The following is a 19439-nucleotide window of genomic DNA, read 5'->3' on the forward strand; positions in this document are numbered from 1 at the left end:
TGGCGGGGGCAACGGAGTTTTGCTCTTGTTAGCCCAGGCTGGAGTGCAATGATGTGATCTCAGCTCACTGCAACCTTCGCCTTCCGGGTTCAAGTGATTCTCCTGCCTCAGCCTCCCAAGTAGCTGAGATTACAGGCATGTGCCACCATGCCTATCTAATTTTGTATTTTTAGTAGAGATGAGGTTTCTCCATGTTGGTCAGGCTGGTCTCGAACTCCTGACCTCAGGTGATCTGCCTGTCTTGGCCTCCCAAAGTGCTGGGATTACAGGCATGAGCCACCATGCCCGGCTGCCTAAAGGTAATTTCATACAATATTTTTAATAATTTTGTGCATGAAACAAAGTTTGTGTACACTGAACCATCAGAAAGAAGTGTCTCTCTCTCAGCCACCCATGTGGACAATCTGTGATTATTTGGCATCATCACCATTTTTGACTCTGAATTTATGTGCTCCCAATAAGCATTTTTTTTACCCTTATTCACACATAAGTACTTAACAGTAAAAATATAACATACCATTAATGCAGTGAAAAAATAAAGTGTTCAGGGTAACTCAGCAGCACGTGAGCATCAGTAGAATGCCTGTGTCCCCTGTAACAACAGCACAGCAAACATGGCAGGCCTGCAGTCTCCAACTACAGTGCTCAAAAAGTTTCAAGTTTCAGGCCGGGTGCGGTAGCTTATGCCTGTAATCCCACTGTGGAAGGCCAAGGTAGGTGGATCACTTGAGGTCCAGAGTTTGAGACCAGCTTGGCCAACATGGCAAAACCCTGTCTCTACTAAAAATACAAAAATCAGCTGGGCATGGTGGCACATCTCTGTAATCTCAGCTACACAGGAGGCTGTGGCATGAGAATCACTTGAACCCGGGAGACGGAGGTTGTGGTGAGCCAAGATCACGAGATTGTGCCACTGCACTCCAGCCTGGGTAACAGAATGAGACTTTGTCTCAAAAAAAAAAAGAAAATAAAAAAAGCTTCAAATTTTGGAGCATTCTGGATTTCGGATTTTCAAATTAGGAATGCTCAACCTGTATTGGTAAATTTGTATTTTTTTGAACAGTGGCCTCCCCATTCTAAGCTTCTGGATCCACCCCTGGTTACATGAATGACTAACAAGTGATAAGGGAGGAAGGTGTGTTCCACACAGAGGGAACAGCATGTTTAAATGCCTAGAGATTTGAAAGTGCATGGCATGTGATAGGGGCCCCAGCCTTATCATCCTCTTTACACGTACTGCTTGTGGTCTCATCAGCCTCACCCTTTCCCACCTCCATGCCTTCATCCATGCTGCTCCCCAATCTGGTACACCCTCTCCACGACTTCAGTTTGTTTAAATAATCTAAACTTCAAGGCTCAGTTCTGTCACCACCTCTTCCAGGAAGCTCCCCAGGCTCTCCCCTTGTCTGGATTCTTTATAGTTGCTGGTGGATGTCATCATAGCTTGCTTCTAGTAGTTAATTATCTTTTTCATGCCTGTATATGAGACTCCCAGAGATGGGATGATTCTTGCAAGTGAGCATCTGGCCCCTGCTCACAAATGGGCAGGATGGGACTTCACTGCCTTTCCAGGCAGCCTGCTTAGATTTTAAGCAGCTACCACCAAGCCCAAACTGCCTGGCTCCCCTGGGATCTGGTACAAGTCCTGTTCCCACCGTGGTTGCTTCTGCAGGCTGTCCCCTTCTGCTTCCTCTTCTGACGTCCTGGAGGTCATAGTTGCTCCAGGGGAGCTACAGTCCTTCCTTACTTCTGTCCCTTCCTTTGTGAAGGGACAGCTCTAATGGCAGCCACATGCTCTGATGAGTCATGGTTAAGAGCAGCATCTGGGGCCAGGAGGTGGTGGCTGGTTAACTCTTCATGGGCCAGTGGCTCTCTCTGCCAGAAGATCAGGTCAGGTGGAGACACCGCCTCAGGGCTCGGCGCACAGTGGGCATTTGGGGAGTGTTGTGGGTGACCCCCACACAGGCACTGGGAATGCAGGCTAGAGGGGGCCAAGGAGGAAAGGGGCCAGAGTGTTGGCTTTGGATTCAGGAGGGATGGATTCCAGTCCTAGCTTGCCACTTATTAGGTGAGTGACCATGTGTGAATCAAATGAACCCCTTGCCTCAGTTTCCCCATCTGTAAAATAGCAATTATGGGGATCATTTGAGAAGGCAGTGTGAACTGCCAGCTAGCAGTGAGTGCTAAATCGCGTTTTTCCCGCCTTCCGGTCTCCTGCAGTCACTCAGTGGGCGAGATGGTGGGATTAAAATCCAAGCCTGACTCTGGGGGCTGTCTTTGCACGAATGCCCCCATTAATGCGGGAGGATGGTGACGGCTCAGGTGGGGGCCGCTTCGGGGCGGAAGCTGTGGGGAGGAGAAGTGACAGTAAAGTGGACCTCAGGTCCCGGAGAAGAACTTCTAGCGCCAGATAGGTGGGGACGTGTGAGGAGGGAGCGAGCTCCCGGCCCGGGCGGTGTCTGCGCAGAGGGCGCCGGGCTCTCACCTGTCGGAGCGGGGGTGGGGGCCGCCCAGACCCCCCGGTGGTGCGGGAGCGCGGGTCGCCGCGGGCGGCCATGGCCCTACGGTTCGGGTGGGGAGACCGAGGCTCGGCCCGGCCCCGCCGCCTTCCCCGCCCTCGGCGCGCCCCTCCCCGGCTGCCGCATCCGCGACCGCACAGCGCCCGGCTCGGGGTTCCGGCGGCAGCACCTGGGCCGCGATTGGCGTCCGGCTGGGGCAGCGCCGCCCGCGCCCCTCGGCGATGACCTCGGCTGGCGGCGCCCCAGGAGCCCTGCCCGCGGGGTAAGTGCGCGGCTGGGAGGCCCGGGGGCGCAGGCGGCGCGGGTTGGGGCCCGGGCAGGTGGCGCGGGTTGGGGCCCGGGCAGGTGGCGGGCGCCGCGCCAGGCCTCCCTCGCGCACCGGCCTGGGGCCGCACTGCGGCTTCCAGCCCCCACCCCGCCCGGCCCCTGAGAGCTGCCGCCGCTGCCAGGAGTGGGGGCAGGGAGCTGCGAGGAGGCGGAGGCGCGGGGACCCCGGGTCGGTCACTCACCTTCGGGGTGCCAACTTTCTCACGGAGCTATAGTCACAGACACGTTCAGAGCAGCCTTCCCCACCTGCCTCGTGGCGTTCACTCCTGTGGGGTGGGCCCTGTTACTTTCATCCCCGTAACAGATGAGGAAACTGAGTGAGACACAGCACTTAAGTGACTTGTCATCGGTCACCCAGGAGGTAAGAGTTGGGGGTGGGATTTGAACTGAGTTCTGTCTGTTGTCAGATCCCCCCACCCCATCATCTTCAGGGACATTAGGGGAACTTAAACGGCTAAGGTATGGGCCAGCCGGGCCCATTGGGTGCAGCAGGAACCTGGGTAGTAAAAAGTGGGTGTTGTCACCTTCAACGTGGCTCTCCTGCCCAACCCTACCCACATCCCACTGAGAAACCCCTATAGGACCCCTACCTAGATCACCCCCCCGTAGCAGTGACAGCCGCTACTGCCGGGAGACCTTCAGCAACTCTCTGCTTTTCCTGGGCCCCAGTGGGCAGGGCAGGGGGCAGCTGCTAGGAGCCCTGACTGCTGGGAGGTTGCTGGGCAGAGAGCCGGCCCAGGTGAGCTGGGAGGAGGGCTCACCCTGCCTGGAGCCTCACCACCAGTGACAATATTTGCTAAGGGCCCGAGGCTTGACACATGAACAGGGAGGTGACGAGGCTGGTGCCAGCTGGCAGCTGGAAGTCTCCACAGGGCTTGCGTGTGTGTGGCTCTATCAGGGCTTGGAAGCTGGGTTGCTGGGGTGCACCCTGGCCTGGGAGACGGTTGCCTGGTGAGTTTCAGTTTGATCATTTTTGTTGTGTGACTTTGGCCAAGTCCTTTACCCTTCCTAGACTTCCGGTCCCTCCTTTGGAAAACACAGAGAAGTGGGGCTGGCTGCTCATTTCCTGTTCTGGGCTCAAGTCTTTGTAAAGCTGGAGGTTGGGTAGGTTCCTTCTGCGCAGCCCTGACTGAGCACCACCACCCTGCTGGGTCCAGAAAAGTGGTTTCCAGGAGAGAAGGCGGGCGTGGAGCAAGGTATCTATCAAAGAAGTCTAGACTCCCTGGCTGAAAACCACATTCATCCCACTTCCTTATATGCTCACTTCCCTGCCTAAGTGCCCTCTACAACCCCGGGCTCCTCTGGCACTGCTGCAGGCCTCAGGACAGCAAGCTTGCTCTTCTCATGCTGGTGGGTCTTCCTTATGCAGAACCGTACCTGCCTCTCTGCATGCCTGCCCACTCTTCTTTGAAGCCACCTGTCCATCTGTCCCCACCCCTGGTTAGGGTCATCCTGGTGGGGTCTGAGCAGAGGAGGGCCGCACGCAGCAGGACCATTCTCACCTTCACTACAGAGACACTCACTCAACAGACACTCAGCGAGACCTGCTCTGGGCCCAGATGGTCATTGGTGAACAAATCAAGCCTTAAATCTCTACCTCTTTAAAAATTATGAAATATTTTAAGCCTTCAGAAAAATATAGCAAATAGTAAAATGAACTCACAAACCCTTGCCGCCCAACTCTGTCAGATATTAACATTGTGCCCCATTTATTTTATATTCTTTTTAAGAAATAAACCATAGTAGAGACCCTTGAAAGTCTTGTGGAAACCTCTTCCCTCCTTCCCTCTCCAGAATTAATTGCCATCCTGAATTTAGATCTTATCATTTCCCTGTTTTTATTCTTTTGCTCAGTGTGTGCAAGTCTTAAAAATATGTAGTTTGTTCTTACTTCAAAGTTTTCTGTGAATGGAGTCCTATAGCATGTGTCATGCTGCAGCTCGCGTTTTCACGCTCAACTTCAGGTCTCAGATTTTGCCTGGATCCTGCAGCTCTTGTCCCACTTGCCCTGATGTGTGATATACCACCCTATATAGACAGCTCCATTTGTTTATTTATCCTTCTTGATGGATGTCGAGGTGTTCCCAGTGTCTTGCTATTCAGACAGTGAATATTCTTGTATGATGGTGTTTGCACATGTCTTTCACGAGAGTACCCCCTAGTAGTGGAATTGCTGGGTTGTTGGATATGTGCACTCGATATAAAAAAAATTAAAAAATTAAAAAATAAAAATAAAATAAAATAAAAAATAGAGACAGGATCTCACTTTGTTGCCCAGGCTGGTCTCAAACTACTGGGTTCAAGCGATCCTCCTTCCTTGGCCTCCTGAAGTGCTGGGATTACAGGCGTGAGCTACCGCGCCTGGCCCAATCTTTTAAAGTTATTTAGTTTCATTATAAAGTCAGTGCTACTTGATCAAGAAGTGATGGTAAGGCCGTGTGCAGTGGCTCACGCCTATAATCCCAGCACTTTGGGAGGCCCAGGCAGGTGGATGACTTGAGATCACGAGTTTGAGATCAGCCTGGCCAACATGGTGAAACCCTGTCTCTACTAAAAATACAAAAATTAGCTGGGCATGGTGGTGCACACCTGTAATCCCAGCTACTTGGGAGGCTGAGGCAGAAGAATCTCTTGAACCCGGGAGGCGGAGGTTGCAGTGAACCCAGGTAGTGCCATTGCACTCCAGCCTGGGCGACAGAGCGAGCCTCTCTCTCAAAAAAAAAAAAAAAAATGGCGATACATAATTTTAGAAAAAATAATAATTACTCACATTTTCTGAATACTCTTGTGCTTTCCATAGTCTTAGTCATTCTTCACAAAAACCGTGGGAGGTAAGTACTGTCATTCCCATCTCCTTGAGGAGGAAACGGAGGCTCATAGAGGATATGGAACATTCCCAAGGTTATCCAGGAAGTAATAGCTGCAGCCTGAGTCTAGGGTTGTCTGCTTTCAGAACTCTTGCAGGCCACACTGCATTAGGTCATGCTACATCACTCTGTGACACATTTATGTGCAGCTAAGGGGGACTCTTTGGAAGGAGAGTCACAATCATTTTTGCTATTTAGAAAGATCACTTCGGAAGCAACAGATCCCCATGGGCAGATTATTTTACTCATTGAGCCAAAGCTCCCCTCACTGGTGGAGCAGGGATTAAAATCCAGCTCTGACTGCAGTCGGCTTCCTGAGCGACCGCTCCACCGCCTCACCCACCCCACACCCACCTCATCCTGACTGGGATGGAGGTAGGAGGATTTTCTGTTCTTAGTGGGAACTGCGGGTCTCCCAGCTCTACCCGGATCTGCCCATGAGGCACAGAAGTAGCAGTCCAAGCCAACTATAGTAGAGAAGTGGGAGGGAAGGGGAGAGTCGGGGTGGCTCCGGGCTATCTGACACACCCTCCCACCCTCTAGCTCCCTTCTCGTTTGGGCCTCAAGTGTGGGTGGGATCTGAATGAGAGAGCCGCCACTGTGCCAGAGCTCCTGGCATTGGTCACCAGCTCTGCTCCATCCAGCTCAGCACCTCTTCTCCACATCCCTCTCCTCGGTTCCCCAACACACAGTGGAGAGGCCACCATCACCGCAGGAATAGATGTCACCTGGGCCAGGCAAGGTGTCCTGGGAAAAGAAAGGTCTTGGAGACGCAGGGGCAGCCTGTGGAGAAATGGGGCCTCAGTCTCAGCCAGGTGAGGGGAAAGGTTTGGCGCTGTTGCTTCCACAGAATGCATTTTTGTCTTCTCCCAGGCTCCTGAGAGGAGCCTGACTGCGTTCCTGTCTTCACTGCCTGTCCCTGCCGTATCTATCAAAGACAGATAAGGGTGCCTGCTGGCAGGACTGAGTGAAATAATGCAGTCATTAATTTAGATAACTTGAAGTGGTAATCTCTTTGTGGTGATGGGTGGTTGTTAATGCTATTATTAAGTCAAATGGGGCGGATGTCTCCAGCCTTCCTGAGCTCTCTAGCCACCGCAGCCTCACCCCTCCATTTAGCCGGCCTTCCAGAGCCTCTGTCTTCCAAGCCCTTCCAGAACGCTTGTACCTCCTAACTGTGGTGTCATGCCTCCAGCCCTGTGTGTGTGCTGTTTCCCCTTCTTAGACTTCTTTCTCCATCTTGTTCTCAGTTTGATGGCATTTTCCTTGATGCCATCCCCCTTCCGCTCAGCCTCCTCAGTGCCCCAGGCTGAGTTAGAGGTGTCTTCTGGGCCCCTTTGGCCCCCAGTGATTCCCATTATCACAGCCCTGAGCACTGCAGCAGTCGCTGCCCTGTCTGCATCTGTCACCTGTAGGCTGTGAGCTCCTGAAGAGGCAGGCCTAGGTCTGTGTCCACTCTGTGTCCCCAGAGCCCAGTCCCACGCATAGCCTAGAGCACGAGATTCGTGGGTTCTTGTGGGAGGGAAGGAGGGAGGAAATCAGCCCAGGGCTCAGCTCACCCCCAGTCTGGGGGAGGTTACCGCAGACAGCCTCATCCCAGTTAAGCAGAAGAGGTGCCGGGGCTGCCGAGGGAAGGACTGTGCCCCTCTGCACTGACTGTCCATCTGGCCTGGATCTTTCTCTCCAGGTAGACCAAGTAGACAGGACCTTTTCCTCGGTGGGGGATGGAGGTGGTGAGGAGTGTGTGCAGAAATGGGAGGCAGGCTCTTGGCTCAGAAATTGTTTAGAGGTTGGCATAAACCACAACAATGGGTTTGACTCCCTGGGGCTGAGCTGATGGGTACTGGCTTAGGCAGAAACTTGGGTTAGAATGCATGCTTGGATGTGTGACCTTAGCCAAGTTACCCATCCTCTGTGCCTCAGTTTCCCCATCTGCAATAGGTGTGTGTGGGGGTAATAATCCCATTTCACAGGGCATTTTGAGAGCAGTTAGAAAGAATGCCAGTTAAACACCCAGGCAGTAGATGCTCACTGCCGCCACATTGATTCATCCAACAGAGATGAATGGATTGAACACCAGTCACTAGGCTATGCCCTGGGCACAGAGACAGACACCATCCCAGCCTCTGAAGAGAGGGGCAGGGGCCACATCAGGTGGGGCCTTTTAGGCCATGGAAAGGAACTTGGCCTTTACCCTAAGAGCAATGGGAAGCCAGGGAAAGATTTTAAGTCCAGAAGTGACATTTGTGGTTTTTTTTTTTTTTTTGAGATGGAATTTTGCTCTTGTTGCCCAGGCTGGAGTGCAATGGTGCGATCTCTGCTCACCACAACCTCCGCCTCCCACGTTCAAGTGATTCTCTTGCCTCATCCTCCATAGTAGTTGGGATTACAGGCATATGCCACCATGCCTGGCTAATATTGTATTTTTAGTAGAGACGGGGTTTCTCCACGTTGGTCAGGCTGGTCTTGAACTCCTGATCTCAGGTGATCCGCCTGCCTCGGCCTCCAAAAGTGCTGGGATTACAGGCATGAGCCACCGTGCCCAGCCAGATGTGGGTTTTAAAGATGTATCTTTGGCAATTATGGGAGAGACAGGTTAGGGGAAATAATGCTTCCAACATTCTCTCTCAAAGAAACTACCTAGAGGTGGGGATGAGTTACAACAAACATCCTTTAAAGTACATTCCTGGCCAGGTGCAGTGGCTCATGCCTGTGATCCCAGCACTTTGGGAGGCCGAGGCAGGTGGATCACCTGAGGTCAAACACCTGAGGAGTTTGATATCTGCCTAGCCAACATGGTGAAACCTCATCTCTACTGAAAATACAAAAAGTAGTCGGTCATGGTGGTGGGCACCTGTCATCCCAGCTGCTTGGGAGGCTGAGGCAGGAGAATAGCTTGAACCTGGGAGGAGGAGGTTGCTGTGAGCTGAGATGGCACTACTGCTCTCCAGCCCGGGCAACAGAGCGACACCCTGTCCTCAATAAATAAATAAATAAATAATTAAAATAATTAAGTACATTCCTGAACTCCCACAGAAGTAACAGAAACCCCCTCCAGCCAAGAGTGAAGAGAGAACTGAAGTCAGACTGGCAAACAAGATGAAGCCACAGCAACCTTAGGCTATTTACACATTTCAGAAGTCTAAAGCCAGGAGTTTCAACGGCCACTCAACAGATGGGAAAGAAGGTCTTGGGCCTACACAGTTACAGTTTGAGGAGTTGGAACTTAGCATCCCCCGACTCAACACTTAAATCTGGGACCCTCCAAGAGCTACAGCCTCAGTGAATAGGAAGATTGGCTAGAAAAAAGGTCTGCCCCCACCAGCAAAGCGAGACAACATTTCTGGTGGGAACAAAAGACTCCCCAAAAAATGATAAATACCGGTCTGCCATCACACAAACTTTGGGTTTGATGGCACACCACTACCTTTGTGGTCCTGGAAACCATAAACTTAAAAAAGTAACTTAAATGGTCTCAGGGTGGTAGTTCCCCTGGGAACCTGGCCAAAGTAAATGAAAAATCCTTCCTGGAGCAATGTATCCTGTCCCACAGTCCCTTTGGATCTGTCAAACATGAATTTGTAATATAATTGCAAAACACACAAGGAAATAAGCCACTGTGAGCAGCAGGCACCAGAAACAAGAAAGAGCAGAATTAGTTTCCCTGAGAGTCTAAAATGCTAGAATTATGAGATATAGAATAGAAATAATTATGTTTAAAATGTATAAAGGAATTGAAGATGGACTTGAGGCAGGGAACATAATACTACCCCAAATAACTAAGATTTGAAAAAGAACCAAGTGGAATTTTACAAAATGAAAAATATAATCATTGAAATGAAAAATTCAGTAGGTAGGATAAGTAGCAGGTCAGACACACCTAATGAAAGAGCTGGTGAAATGAAAGAAGTTACTCAGGGTCTAACAGAGAGCCCAAGAGATAGTATAGAAGTTAGTTAAGAGACATGGAATAAAAAGGTCTAACAGAGAAGAGAGAAGAAGGTGGAAAGAGTGGAATGGAGAGTGTTCCAATAGACCTGGGTAAAGATGGTGCTGGCCTGGACCAGAAGGTATTGGGCATAGAAGGGGTTGATTGAGAGATGTTAGGAAGTAGGCTGTGGCTTATACCTATAATCCCAGCACTTTGGGAGGATGAGGTGGGAGGATCACTTGAGCCCAGGAGTTCAAGACCAGCCTGGGCAACATATGAGACCCTATCTCTGTAAAAATTCTTTAAAAAAAAGGAAGTAGAAATGATGGGGTTTAGTGGAGTTTAGTGATGGAGGGGATGACAGAGGCCAGAGAAGGGATGTGGGAAAGATGATTATCAGATTTTTGGCTTGGGGAATTGGGTAGAGGAGTGTTGCTTATTAAAATGGTGGACAAGCATGGTGTCTCACGCCTGTAATCCTAACACTTTGGGAGGCTGAGGCAAGAGGATCACTTGAGCCCAGGAGTTCGTCAAGACCAGCCTGGGCAACATGGCGAAACCCCATATCCACCAAAAAAAAGAAAGGCAAAGACTGGGGGAGAACAGATTGGGAGAATGAACAAGAGTTTGGTTTTGAAAAAGACATGTTTCAATTTGCCTGGGAATATCTGCTGATACATCTCAGAGTGGGAGATTTTAGAGCTGGGCCCTAAGGTATATGTAGGAGTTTACCTGGTGGAGAGGGAATTTCTTTTAACTAACTTTTGGGAAATAGGATTTCCCTTCAGGGAGAGCATCAAGCCCCTTTCTGGAACATTCTTTCACTCAAAGGAGGCCCCTTGAGAAGAGGCATTATCAAAACATCAAATAGGCAGGGCTTCTGGGATCTCTTAGTTTCATCTCTCATTTTTATATGGGAAAGCTGAGACCCAGAAAAGTCAGGGGTTTGCTTTCCTAGCCTTAGACTCTTCATTCATTCATTCATTCATTCATTCATTCATTTACCTAACAGATATTTATTAAAAGCCTACTTTGTACTGGATACTAGTTGCTGGGGATACAGCAGTTGAAGATTCTTGCTTCCTGGAAGCTTATAGTTTAGTGGAGAGAGACAGACAATAAACACAAAAATAAGTAAAATATATCATGTCAGAGGGTGGTAAAAGCTATAGAGAAACGTAAGGACTGGAAAGGGCTCAGGTATTCTGGAGGAGCCATTGGCAAAGTGAATTTGAAAGGCCCTGGGCCTCTCGTATGGGGCTGCTGACCCATAGTGTGACAGCCCATTGTGACAACGTCAGGGATTCTAGAGTCTAGGCCTAGGGGAGGGAGGAGGCCTTGGAGAAGGAGGAGGGAAAAAGGGGCTGTGGGATTTAGTGGATGGGCTGCACCCCCCCGGGGGGCAGCAGAGCCCAATGGGTCAGAAGGGCCACAAAGACTCCCTTTACCCTTGTGAAGGGTAAGATCATTTATTCCTGAGGCCTCTTTGCACCTTGCCCTTGGCCCCTCCCCCACTTCCAACAGATCTCTGATGACATTCCCTTCTGCTCCCCCTCCCACCCTTGGGAACACCAAGAGGTGGGTCCAAATTGTCCCTGCATCTCAGTACAGAGTGGCAGCCTGGAGGAGCTTGTGACAGGCACCCAAGGCTGGCCAGGGAGGCTGAGTAGACCCTGTGAGGCTCTGTTCCAGCCAGGAGAGGCTGGAGGGCTGGAGGGCCCCTGTGTCATGCCCCGCATCTCTTCCCCCAGGACTCCTGAGAGCAGCCTCCATGAGGCCCTGGACCAGTGCATGACCGCCCTGGACCTCTTCCTCACCAACCAGTTCTCAGAAGCACTCAGCTACCTCAAGCCCAGGTGAGGCTTAAGCCCCAGTTGGGGTAGGGGGTGTGCGTGACGGTCAGGGAGAACCAGAGGTCTTGTCTGAGAGGAACCCTGTGTAACTAAATGCCTTTGGCTTTCTGGGTCACCAGGACCTCTGAGAAGTCCCATAAAAATGGCTCAGGCTCCATTCCATGGCCTGTGTGCAGCCAGGCCCTCTCCAAGGTCACTGTGACTTGCTTCTTCTTAGGCTCTTGAGGGTTCTTCATACTTCGTTACTTGTTCCCGCAGAATCCACTTGGAGTTTCATCCTCGCCAGCTCTCACATGACTCCTTTGTTTATTTTTCCCCAAAGCACTAAAGACCTAGGTTGCCTGCTTTCCTGGGTGTTTTAGGGCAATCAAGAGGGCTGCTCACTTGACCATTTCCTTGAGTGCTCACTGCCATGTTTCTGTAAATACAAATCAATAATGTGTGTATACTCCTTTTTCTTTACTTATCACTTTTTCTCAGTTTTAAAAATTGAGATATAATTCAGATACCATAAAACTCACCCTTTCTCATCACTTTAAAACATTTATTGGGCTGGGCGTGGTGGCTCACGCCTGTAATCCCAGCACTTTGGGAGGCCAAGGCGGGTGGATCACTTGAGATCAGGAGTTCAAAATCAGCCTGGCCAACATGGTGAAACCCCATCTCTACCAAAAATGTAAAAAATTAGCTGAGTGTGGTGGTGTGCGCCTGTAATCCCAGCTACTCAGGAGGCTGAGGAAGGGGAATCACTTGAACCCTGGAGGCGGAGGTTGCAGTGAGCCGAGATCGTGCCACTGCACTCCAGCTTGGGTGACAGAGCAAGACTCTGTCTCAAAGAAAACAGAAAACATCTATTGATAGATGAGAATTTAGCTTTCTTACACCCCTGCCCCACCTCCCTTCCCTCATCTTTCTTGTCATTATATCACAATATTGGGGTAAATCAATAATCAGTGTTTAACTAGGCACGGTGGCTCATGACTATAATCCCAGCACTTTGGGAGGTCGAGGCAGGCAGATTGCTTGAGCCCAGGAGTTTGAGACCAGCCTGGACATGGTGAAACCCCATATCTACAAAAAAAATACAAAAAATTAGCTGGGTGTGGTGGTGTGCACCTATAGTCTCAGCTATAGTATATAGTAGCTATAGTCTCAGCTACGTGGGAGGCTGAAGTGGGAGAATTATCTGAGCCCAGGGGGTTGAAGCTGCAGTGAGCTGTGATCTTGTGCACCACTGCACTCCAGCATGGGCAACAGAGCAAAACCCTGTCTCAAAAAAAAAAAAAAAGAAAAGAAAAGAAAAGAAAGAAATAATCAATGTTTACCCTACTATACCTTTGTGATTAATGCTTATTGCAAAGAAAATAATGTGCGAGACTGTTTCCTTCTAGAGTTAATAATTTTATTGCTTTTCCCATTGGACTAATTTGCTAAACATTTATCCGTAAGTCTTTATAACCACTCCATCAGATCATCCTATCATGAGTTTTTCCCAAAATGCGGAAACCTATCAAGTAAGCACTCAGTACCCCCCTCATTTTCCTGGAAACCTATCCTTGGGAGAACAGACATGTCTTCTGGCTCCTCTCGGCTGTTTCCTGGAGCTGCTTTGCTTTTCTCCTGTTTCTTGGATTCCAGGTCTTGTCTCTTGTGTCCCCCTCGTTTGCCAGAGAATGTCCTATAGAAATTTCCTAAGAAAGTCTGGGCACAGTGGCTCATGCCTGTAATCCCAGCACTTTGGGAGGCTGAGGTGGGTGGATCATTTGAGGTCAGGAGTTCAAGACCAGCCTGGCCAACATGGTGAAACCTCGTCGCTACTAAAAATACAAAAATTAGCCAGGCATGGTGGCGAGTGCCTGTAATGCCAGCTACTCGGGAGGCTGAGGTGGGAGGATCGCTTGAACCCAGGAGGTGGAGGTTGCAGTGAGCAGAGATTGCTCCATTGCACTCCAGCCTAGGTGACAGAATGAGACTCTGTCTGGAAAAAAAAAAAGAAAGAAAAAGAAAAAAAAGAAATTTTATAAGAAAGACTTGCATAAATATATTTTTTCCCTAAGAATTTTGAATACCTTGCTTCAGTGTTCTAGTATTTACTGTAGCTGTGAGAACCCTAATTCTTACTTACTCCTTCTCCAGAAAGGTTTAGGATTGGCTCTTGTATTTCTGAAAATCTGGAATTTTACCGTGATGTGTGGCAATGAAGTCTTCTTTATTCTGGATTGTTATGCGGGCTCTCAGTTCTGGGAAATGCTCTTGTACGATGGTTCCGTCTTGTTTCCCTTTCTTGGGCTTGCTTTAACTCACCTTTTGGACCTCCTAGGTCAGTCTTCTTCTGAGCCTCTTTCCTCTCCCTCTCCTTTTTCCCATTGCTTTATCTTTTTATTCCATCTGATTTTTGGAAGATTTCCTCACCCTTCTCATTAATTCCTTCTGTTGACTTCTTTATCTCTGTAATCATATGATTAATTTCCTGGTATTCTTTATTCTCTGAATGTTCTTTTTTCCCTATAACATCTTCTTCTTGGTTTATGGTACACTAACTTCTTTATATCTATATTTGGAATATGAGGCCCTTAGGACAGTGCCTGGCATGTATTAAGTATCTAATAAAGTATTTATTGTTATTATTGTCACAGAATATTATTTCTCTTTAAAATGTTCCCTTCTTTTCCTGCATAACTAGGCTTTCTCCGTGTTCCTGGAGTCTGTTTAATGGGGGCATCCTCTTCTCATGGGGTGCTTTCTTCAAAAACCCAGCCATCCCCGGCTGTCTATCTAGTCCTGTTTAAGAATGAGTTCATGTGAAGGCCAGCTGGGAGGTCTGTGCCAAGCTGCCTTGTAGTTGGTGGGGTTGGCTTTGGATGACCTGGCAGAGAGCTGGCCCCCAGATGTGAGCACCCGGGATGACTTGGCTTCTCCAGAGAGGAATCCTCTGTTTCTCAGCCTGGACAGAGAGCCCTGGCGACCTGAAATGGGAGACTAGGGGCTGGGGTCTAATCATCTCTGCCACCTACTCCCCCTAGTCCCCCTCTTTTCAGCTCCAGCTTGTCCCCTGCACCCAAGCCCCAAGGAAAAGTGAATGCTGAGGCCGGGGGACTGGTTTCCACAAGTCCCCAGGCCTGACCTCTTCAGTTTGTGTAGACATCATGGACCCATCTTTCTCCCTTCTAGGGTCAGTGGCCCAGCTTCTAGGGTGGGGTGGGTGTTCCAGGGCATGTGGCAGTCTCCACACCTCACTCCCACCTCTGAGGGGACCTGGCTTGAGGGGGTCAGGCTGGGTGGGTCAGGGCCTGCAGCAAGAGCATGGCCATGGCCTGAGGCAGGCCCAGCCGCAGCCTGCTCTGTCTTGGAATGTCCAGGTTCCCCTCTCAGTTTTCTTGGAAGGCTCTCCAGCTCCTGCTTCTCCCCTAGTCATTTCCTGTCGCTCACTCGAGCCTGGGCCCCAGACCATTGCCACCCTCCTGCACTGGAAACCAGCTGCCCAGGACACAGCTGCTCAGCTGGTCCCACACCCCAAGCACAGACACATCAGGCACCTTTCTCCTCACCCACTGAAGCCCCGATAAGGCCATGCCTCAGCCTACTCTAAACTGTCCTGCAGACTTGGGGCCAACAGAAGGGAGTCGAAACACAGGAGAAAATATTAAAACTAAAGGCCGTGGCTGCGCCTGGGTCCTCGAGCTGTCCCTGCCACAGGGTCCCTGAAAGGGCTTTTCCCTCTGTGGCCCCCTCACCTCAGGAGGGCATTCTAACAGGAGTCCTGTAGCACTCAGGATCCCCAAAGGAAACCTTCGTCCTAACAGAGACACCCCAGGAATCCAGTCTTCCCATGGGGCCACCTGTTACCTCACGTGGGAAGCAGTGCAGCTTCTGTTTCTTAGCCCCTGCCTTATTCCAGAAAAGGATCCTTTCTTTTTTCTTTTTGTTTGTTTGTTTGTTTGTTTGTTTTTGAGACAGAGTGTTGCTCTGTCACTCAGGCTGGAGTGCAATGGTGTGATCTCAGCTCACTGCAACCTCCACCTCCTGGGTTCAAGCGATTCTCCTGCTTCAGCCTCCTAAGTAGCTGGGATTGCAGGTGTGCACCACCACGCCTGGCTAATTTTTTATATTTTTAGTAGAGACGGGGTTTCACGATTTTGGCCAGGCTGGCCTCCAACTCCTGACCTCAGGCGATCCACCCGCCTTGGCCTCCCACAGTGCTGGGATTACAGGCGTGAGCCACCGCACCAGGCCCTTTCTTTCTTTTTAACAGTTTTCCTCCAAATAGTAGTGTCAGTAGCACACTACCCCCATACCACCTGTGACAACCCAAAATGTCTGCAAAAATTGCCACATGTCCTCACGTTGGGAGTGGGGATACCCTGGCACCTCCATTGAGAACCACGGGTCTAGAGAAAATAATTCTTGCTAGAAAACAGCCTCCCTTCCTCACTGATGGCCACCAAAGCTTCAGAAGATGTTGGGCCTAGTGTCATTCGCTGTTCTTCGCTGAACACATTGTCTCGTTTAATTGACCTGGTCCCATGCAGTGGGGGATGGTGCTCCTCTTTCTCTCTGTGTGGGGCATCTGGGCTTTCCTAGCTCCCTTCCCTACCTTGCCTCTGCTTTCCATAAGTCATGCCTTTGAGTAGTGTTGTCTCTGCTTCTAGCATATTTCACTTAGCACTGAGTCTGACCTGACGCACTGTCTCTGGGACATGGAGGCTACTGCTTTTGGCTTTCTTGAATTATATGATCGTGGTTAATAAACGGCAGAGTGGGATTTGGATCCAGGTCCTCCAGCTGCACAAACCACACACTGACTACTGTGTGTGTGGTTTGCCCTCCCCCTTGGGTTGGCAGCATTTACCTTGGGCAGGGCCTCACATCTGCCTCCCCTAAACCATGAGGAGTGAAGGAGGTGGAAAGGGTGCACTGGGGGCATGTGTGGGGGTGCAGCAAGTTCAGGGTATGCCCTTGAGTGTTCTGTAGTCTTCTGAGGGAAGAGGCAAGGTCACCTGCCAAGAGCGAGGGGCCAGGTGGTGTTGCAGGGATAATGAGGAGAGGGGAAAAGGTGTTTCTGGGCAGGATGCCGGGCCTGGCCGAGGCTGAGGCCCCAGTCCAGCCTGTGTCTGTCTGTGTAGGGGGCAGCTTTCTCCAGCATTGCTCAGTGGCAGTGTGGAGAAAATGGGCAGTTGCATGGCTCCTGAGCTGGACTCCTAGCTGGGTTCAGCAGAAGGTTGGCAGGCTTGGCATTGAGTATGTTGAGAGAGAGAGACTGGTATGAGGACACTAGGCTAAGCAGTCAGGAAGAAGGGACAGGCTGGAGGAGGGAGGATGGGCAGCGGGAGTGATGAGCCAGTCTGGGCAGGTCAGGAGGCTTATAGCTGGGAAGGTGGCGGCATCCTTTAAGACTCCAGAAGCAGAGCCATTCTGTGTGATGAAGACGAGGTCACGCTGTGACTCAAAGGATGGAGGTGGTTGGGCACCTGTCACTGGTTCATTCAGCAACAGCCTTTGAGCGCCCTCCTGGGCCCGGCAGTGTGCTGGGTGCTGGGGCTCCATTACTGAGCAAGACGTGGGCTGTTCTCAGGGTCTAGCAGGGAAATGGTGAAACAAGCAATAAGGGGTGCCGAGAACGACCCAGGGACCCCACTTCATGTGGGAAAGGGGCTGGTCAGGAGGGCTGCCTCATTCCCTGGGGCTCATTGCCAAATAGAAATTCAGGGTCATTTGTTCAAATATTATTAAAATTTAAAGACAGTGACAGCAGAGAATTAAACCAAACATGGGCCCTTTTTAGGCACAGGCCCTGTGCAACAGCATAGACCGCACACCCGTGAAGCTGCCCTGGAAGGCTTACTGGAAAAAGTGGCATTTACACTGAGATGGACTGGATGAGAAGGAGTCAGCTAGATGGAGGGCGTTTCTAGGCAGAGGGAACAGCCTGTGCAAAGGCTTGGCAGTGAATGAGGGTCTGGTGTATCTGAGAGATGGAGACACTCACCTTGGCTGGAGTGGGAGGAGCTGAGGCAGGTCCCAGAAGGAAGAGAGCAGGGTGACGGACAGCGGACTGGGGATGGGGAGTCCATAGAAGCAACTTGGGCTGGAGAGGAAGACAATGAAGTGGGGTCTGAAAGGACCAGAAAGTGGAGTAGGGGGAGCTTCAGTGAGCACGAAGGGGCAGAGACTTGGAGAGGCCAAGAGGTTGCCTCTGCCTTCCAGTGCCCTCCCTATCCTGACAGCTGGTCTGGGCCCAAGAAGCTGGGACCCCAGTAGACATGTCCCAGAGTGAGGGGACAGCTCAGGAATGAGGGGACTAGCGGCCTAGATGATATATATGCAAATACGAACTTGGGTACAAGCTAAACTTGGAGTGCCTGAGGTTTGAGGGTTGTCATACCTCTGTACCCCATTTCCCAGTTCAGACTAGAGTTGGGGGCTTCCAGGAGGTAGGCTGGGGAGGGGCTAGTATTCTTAGCCGCAGGTGCCTGTTGGGGCCTTGGGCCTCAGACTAGAAATTCCACTTTGTCTGCCAGCTGCCCGGGTGGGGCTGTCCCTCTTTCTGGGCCCAGCACCAGACAAGGTTCCACAGGTGGGGCTGGGCAGGTGGTGCTGAGTCCCAGGCCTCAGACCTGCAGTGGGAGAGGAAGAGAGAGACAAGGGCTTGAGAGATGGAGAGGCCTGGAGGCTGGGGGTGTTATCTGGGGGATGGGTCTGTGTGCTGCCAGGGAAGCCCCTCCTCAAGGAGAAGGTTTTTATGCAGGGAAGTGACGCAGGACACGGAGGGACTCATATTTACCGAGCTTTGGTGTAGTAGCCCCTGGCCTGTGTATTCTATTTAAGCCATGCAAAAACCCGTAGGGGAGAAGAGTTAAGGTTTTCCTTCTGCAGGGAAAAACTTGAGGCTCAGAGAGGCTATGAGACATGAGACATGCCAGGTCACACAGCTGGTAGCTGGCAAAGCTGAGACTCCAACCTGTGTCTGAGGGACTCTGAAACCTGGTTCTGGCCCCCACTCTGGGCAGCCTGCTCCTCTCTATAAGCCACTGCCTGCAGATTGAGCAGTTCTGGCAAAGGCCTGGGAGCATCCAGAGAGTGCCCCTGGCTGGCAAGTGGTGGAGCAGCCTTGGTTTCCTTCCTTTGACCCTCAAGGATCACAGGAGTGTCACCCAGAAGTAACTTAATTTATGAGTGTTTTATGAACAGGAAAAGCAGGAAAAGGGGTAAAGTCACATGATTTCACAACCAAACAGCCTGTAAACCTTAGTCATCTCTCTTTCCTCTGAAGTTCCCAGCATAAACCTGGCACTGAGGAGCTTCATAAATAATTCACAAGGAGACCTGGGGAAGGGAGTAAAGGTGCTCCCAGTCAGTCCCACAGGCTCGCTGGGACCCGGGCAGGCTGGCATTATCGTCCCCATTTTGCAGAAGCAGAAATCTAGGCCCAGACATGTTAAGTGACTCGCTCCACATACAGAGAGGACCTGGCATTGTTCCCGTCCCTCCCTGCCTGTTGCCTTCTCCATGTGATGGACTAAACGCCACCCCCTGCCCCCAACACACCCTTCAGCTGAGGAGCCTGGGGCGGTGAAGCAGCAGGGAGCCCGGAGGCTCCTGAAGCCACCTTGGCTCAGCCCTGACATCGGTGCTGAGGACAGAGATGAGTCACACACAAGCTCTGTCCTCGAGGTGCCCACAGTATGGGGAGAGCTGAGCCTATGCTGATGTCAGTTCAGCGTGGCCCGTGCCTCAGTTACAGATGGAGTCCCTGAGGAGGAGGCCTGGATTCCCAGTGGCCTGGGAGGCATTTGAGGGCCTTGACAGATATGTCAGGAGATGTAGAGGAAGGGCATTTCTTTCTTTTTTAAAAAAAATATTATTACTTTTTAGAGACAGTGTCTCACTGTGTTTCTCAGGCTGGTCTCAAACTCCTGGGCTCAAACAATCCTCCTGCCTTGCC

The 19439-nt window shown here is 50.9% G+C and overlaps 1 protein-coding gene across 9 annotated transcripts in view; it reads left to right on the top strand.

Moving 5' to 3' along the window:
* Positions 1–19439, top strand: part of TTC39A (tetratricopeptide repeat domain 39A) — a 57705-nt gene that overhangs the window by 11851 nt on the left and 26415 nt on the right. For 2 of the 9 annotated variants that reach the window (XM_024237910.2, XM_054554921.1), the window contains exon 2: positions 11396–11500. In XM_024237910.2, coding sequence (XP_024093678.1) covers positions 11396–11500 — 105 coding nt within the window. Of the gene's footprint in view, positions 1–1899; positions 2069–2644; positions 2782–10948; positions 11223–11395; positions 11501–19439 lie in introns of those variants that run through there. The other 7 variants (XM_054554954.2, XM_024237914.3, XM_024237932.2 and 4 more) reach the window with 7 other exon arrangements.

Source organism: Pongo abelii, chromosome 1 (genome assembly GCF_028885655.2).
Source record: "Pongo abelii isolate AG06213 chromosome 1, NHGRI_mPonAbe1-v2.0_pri, whole genome shotgun sequence".
Classification (NCBI taxonomy): domain Eukaryota; kingdom Metazoa; phylum Chordata; class Mammalia; order Primates; family Hominidae; genus Pongo; species Pongo abelii.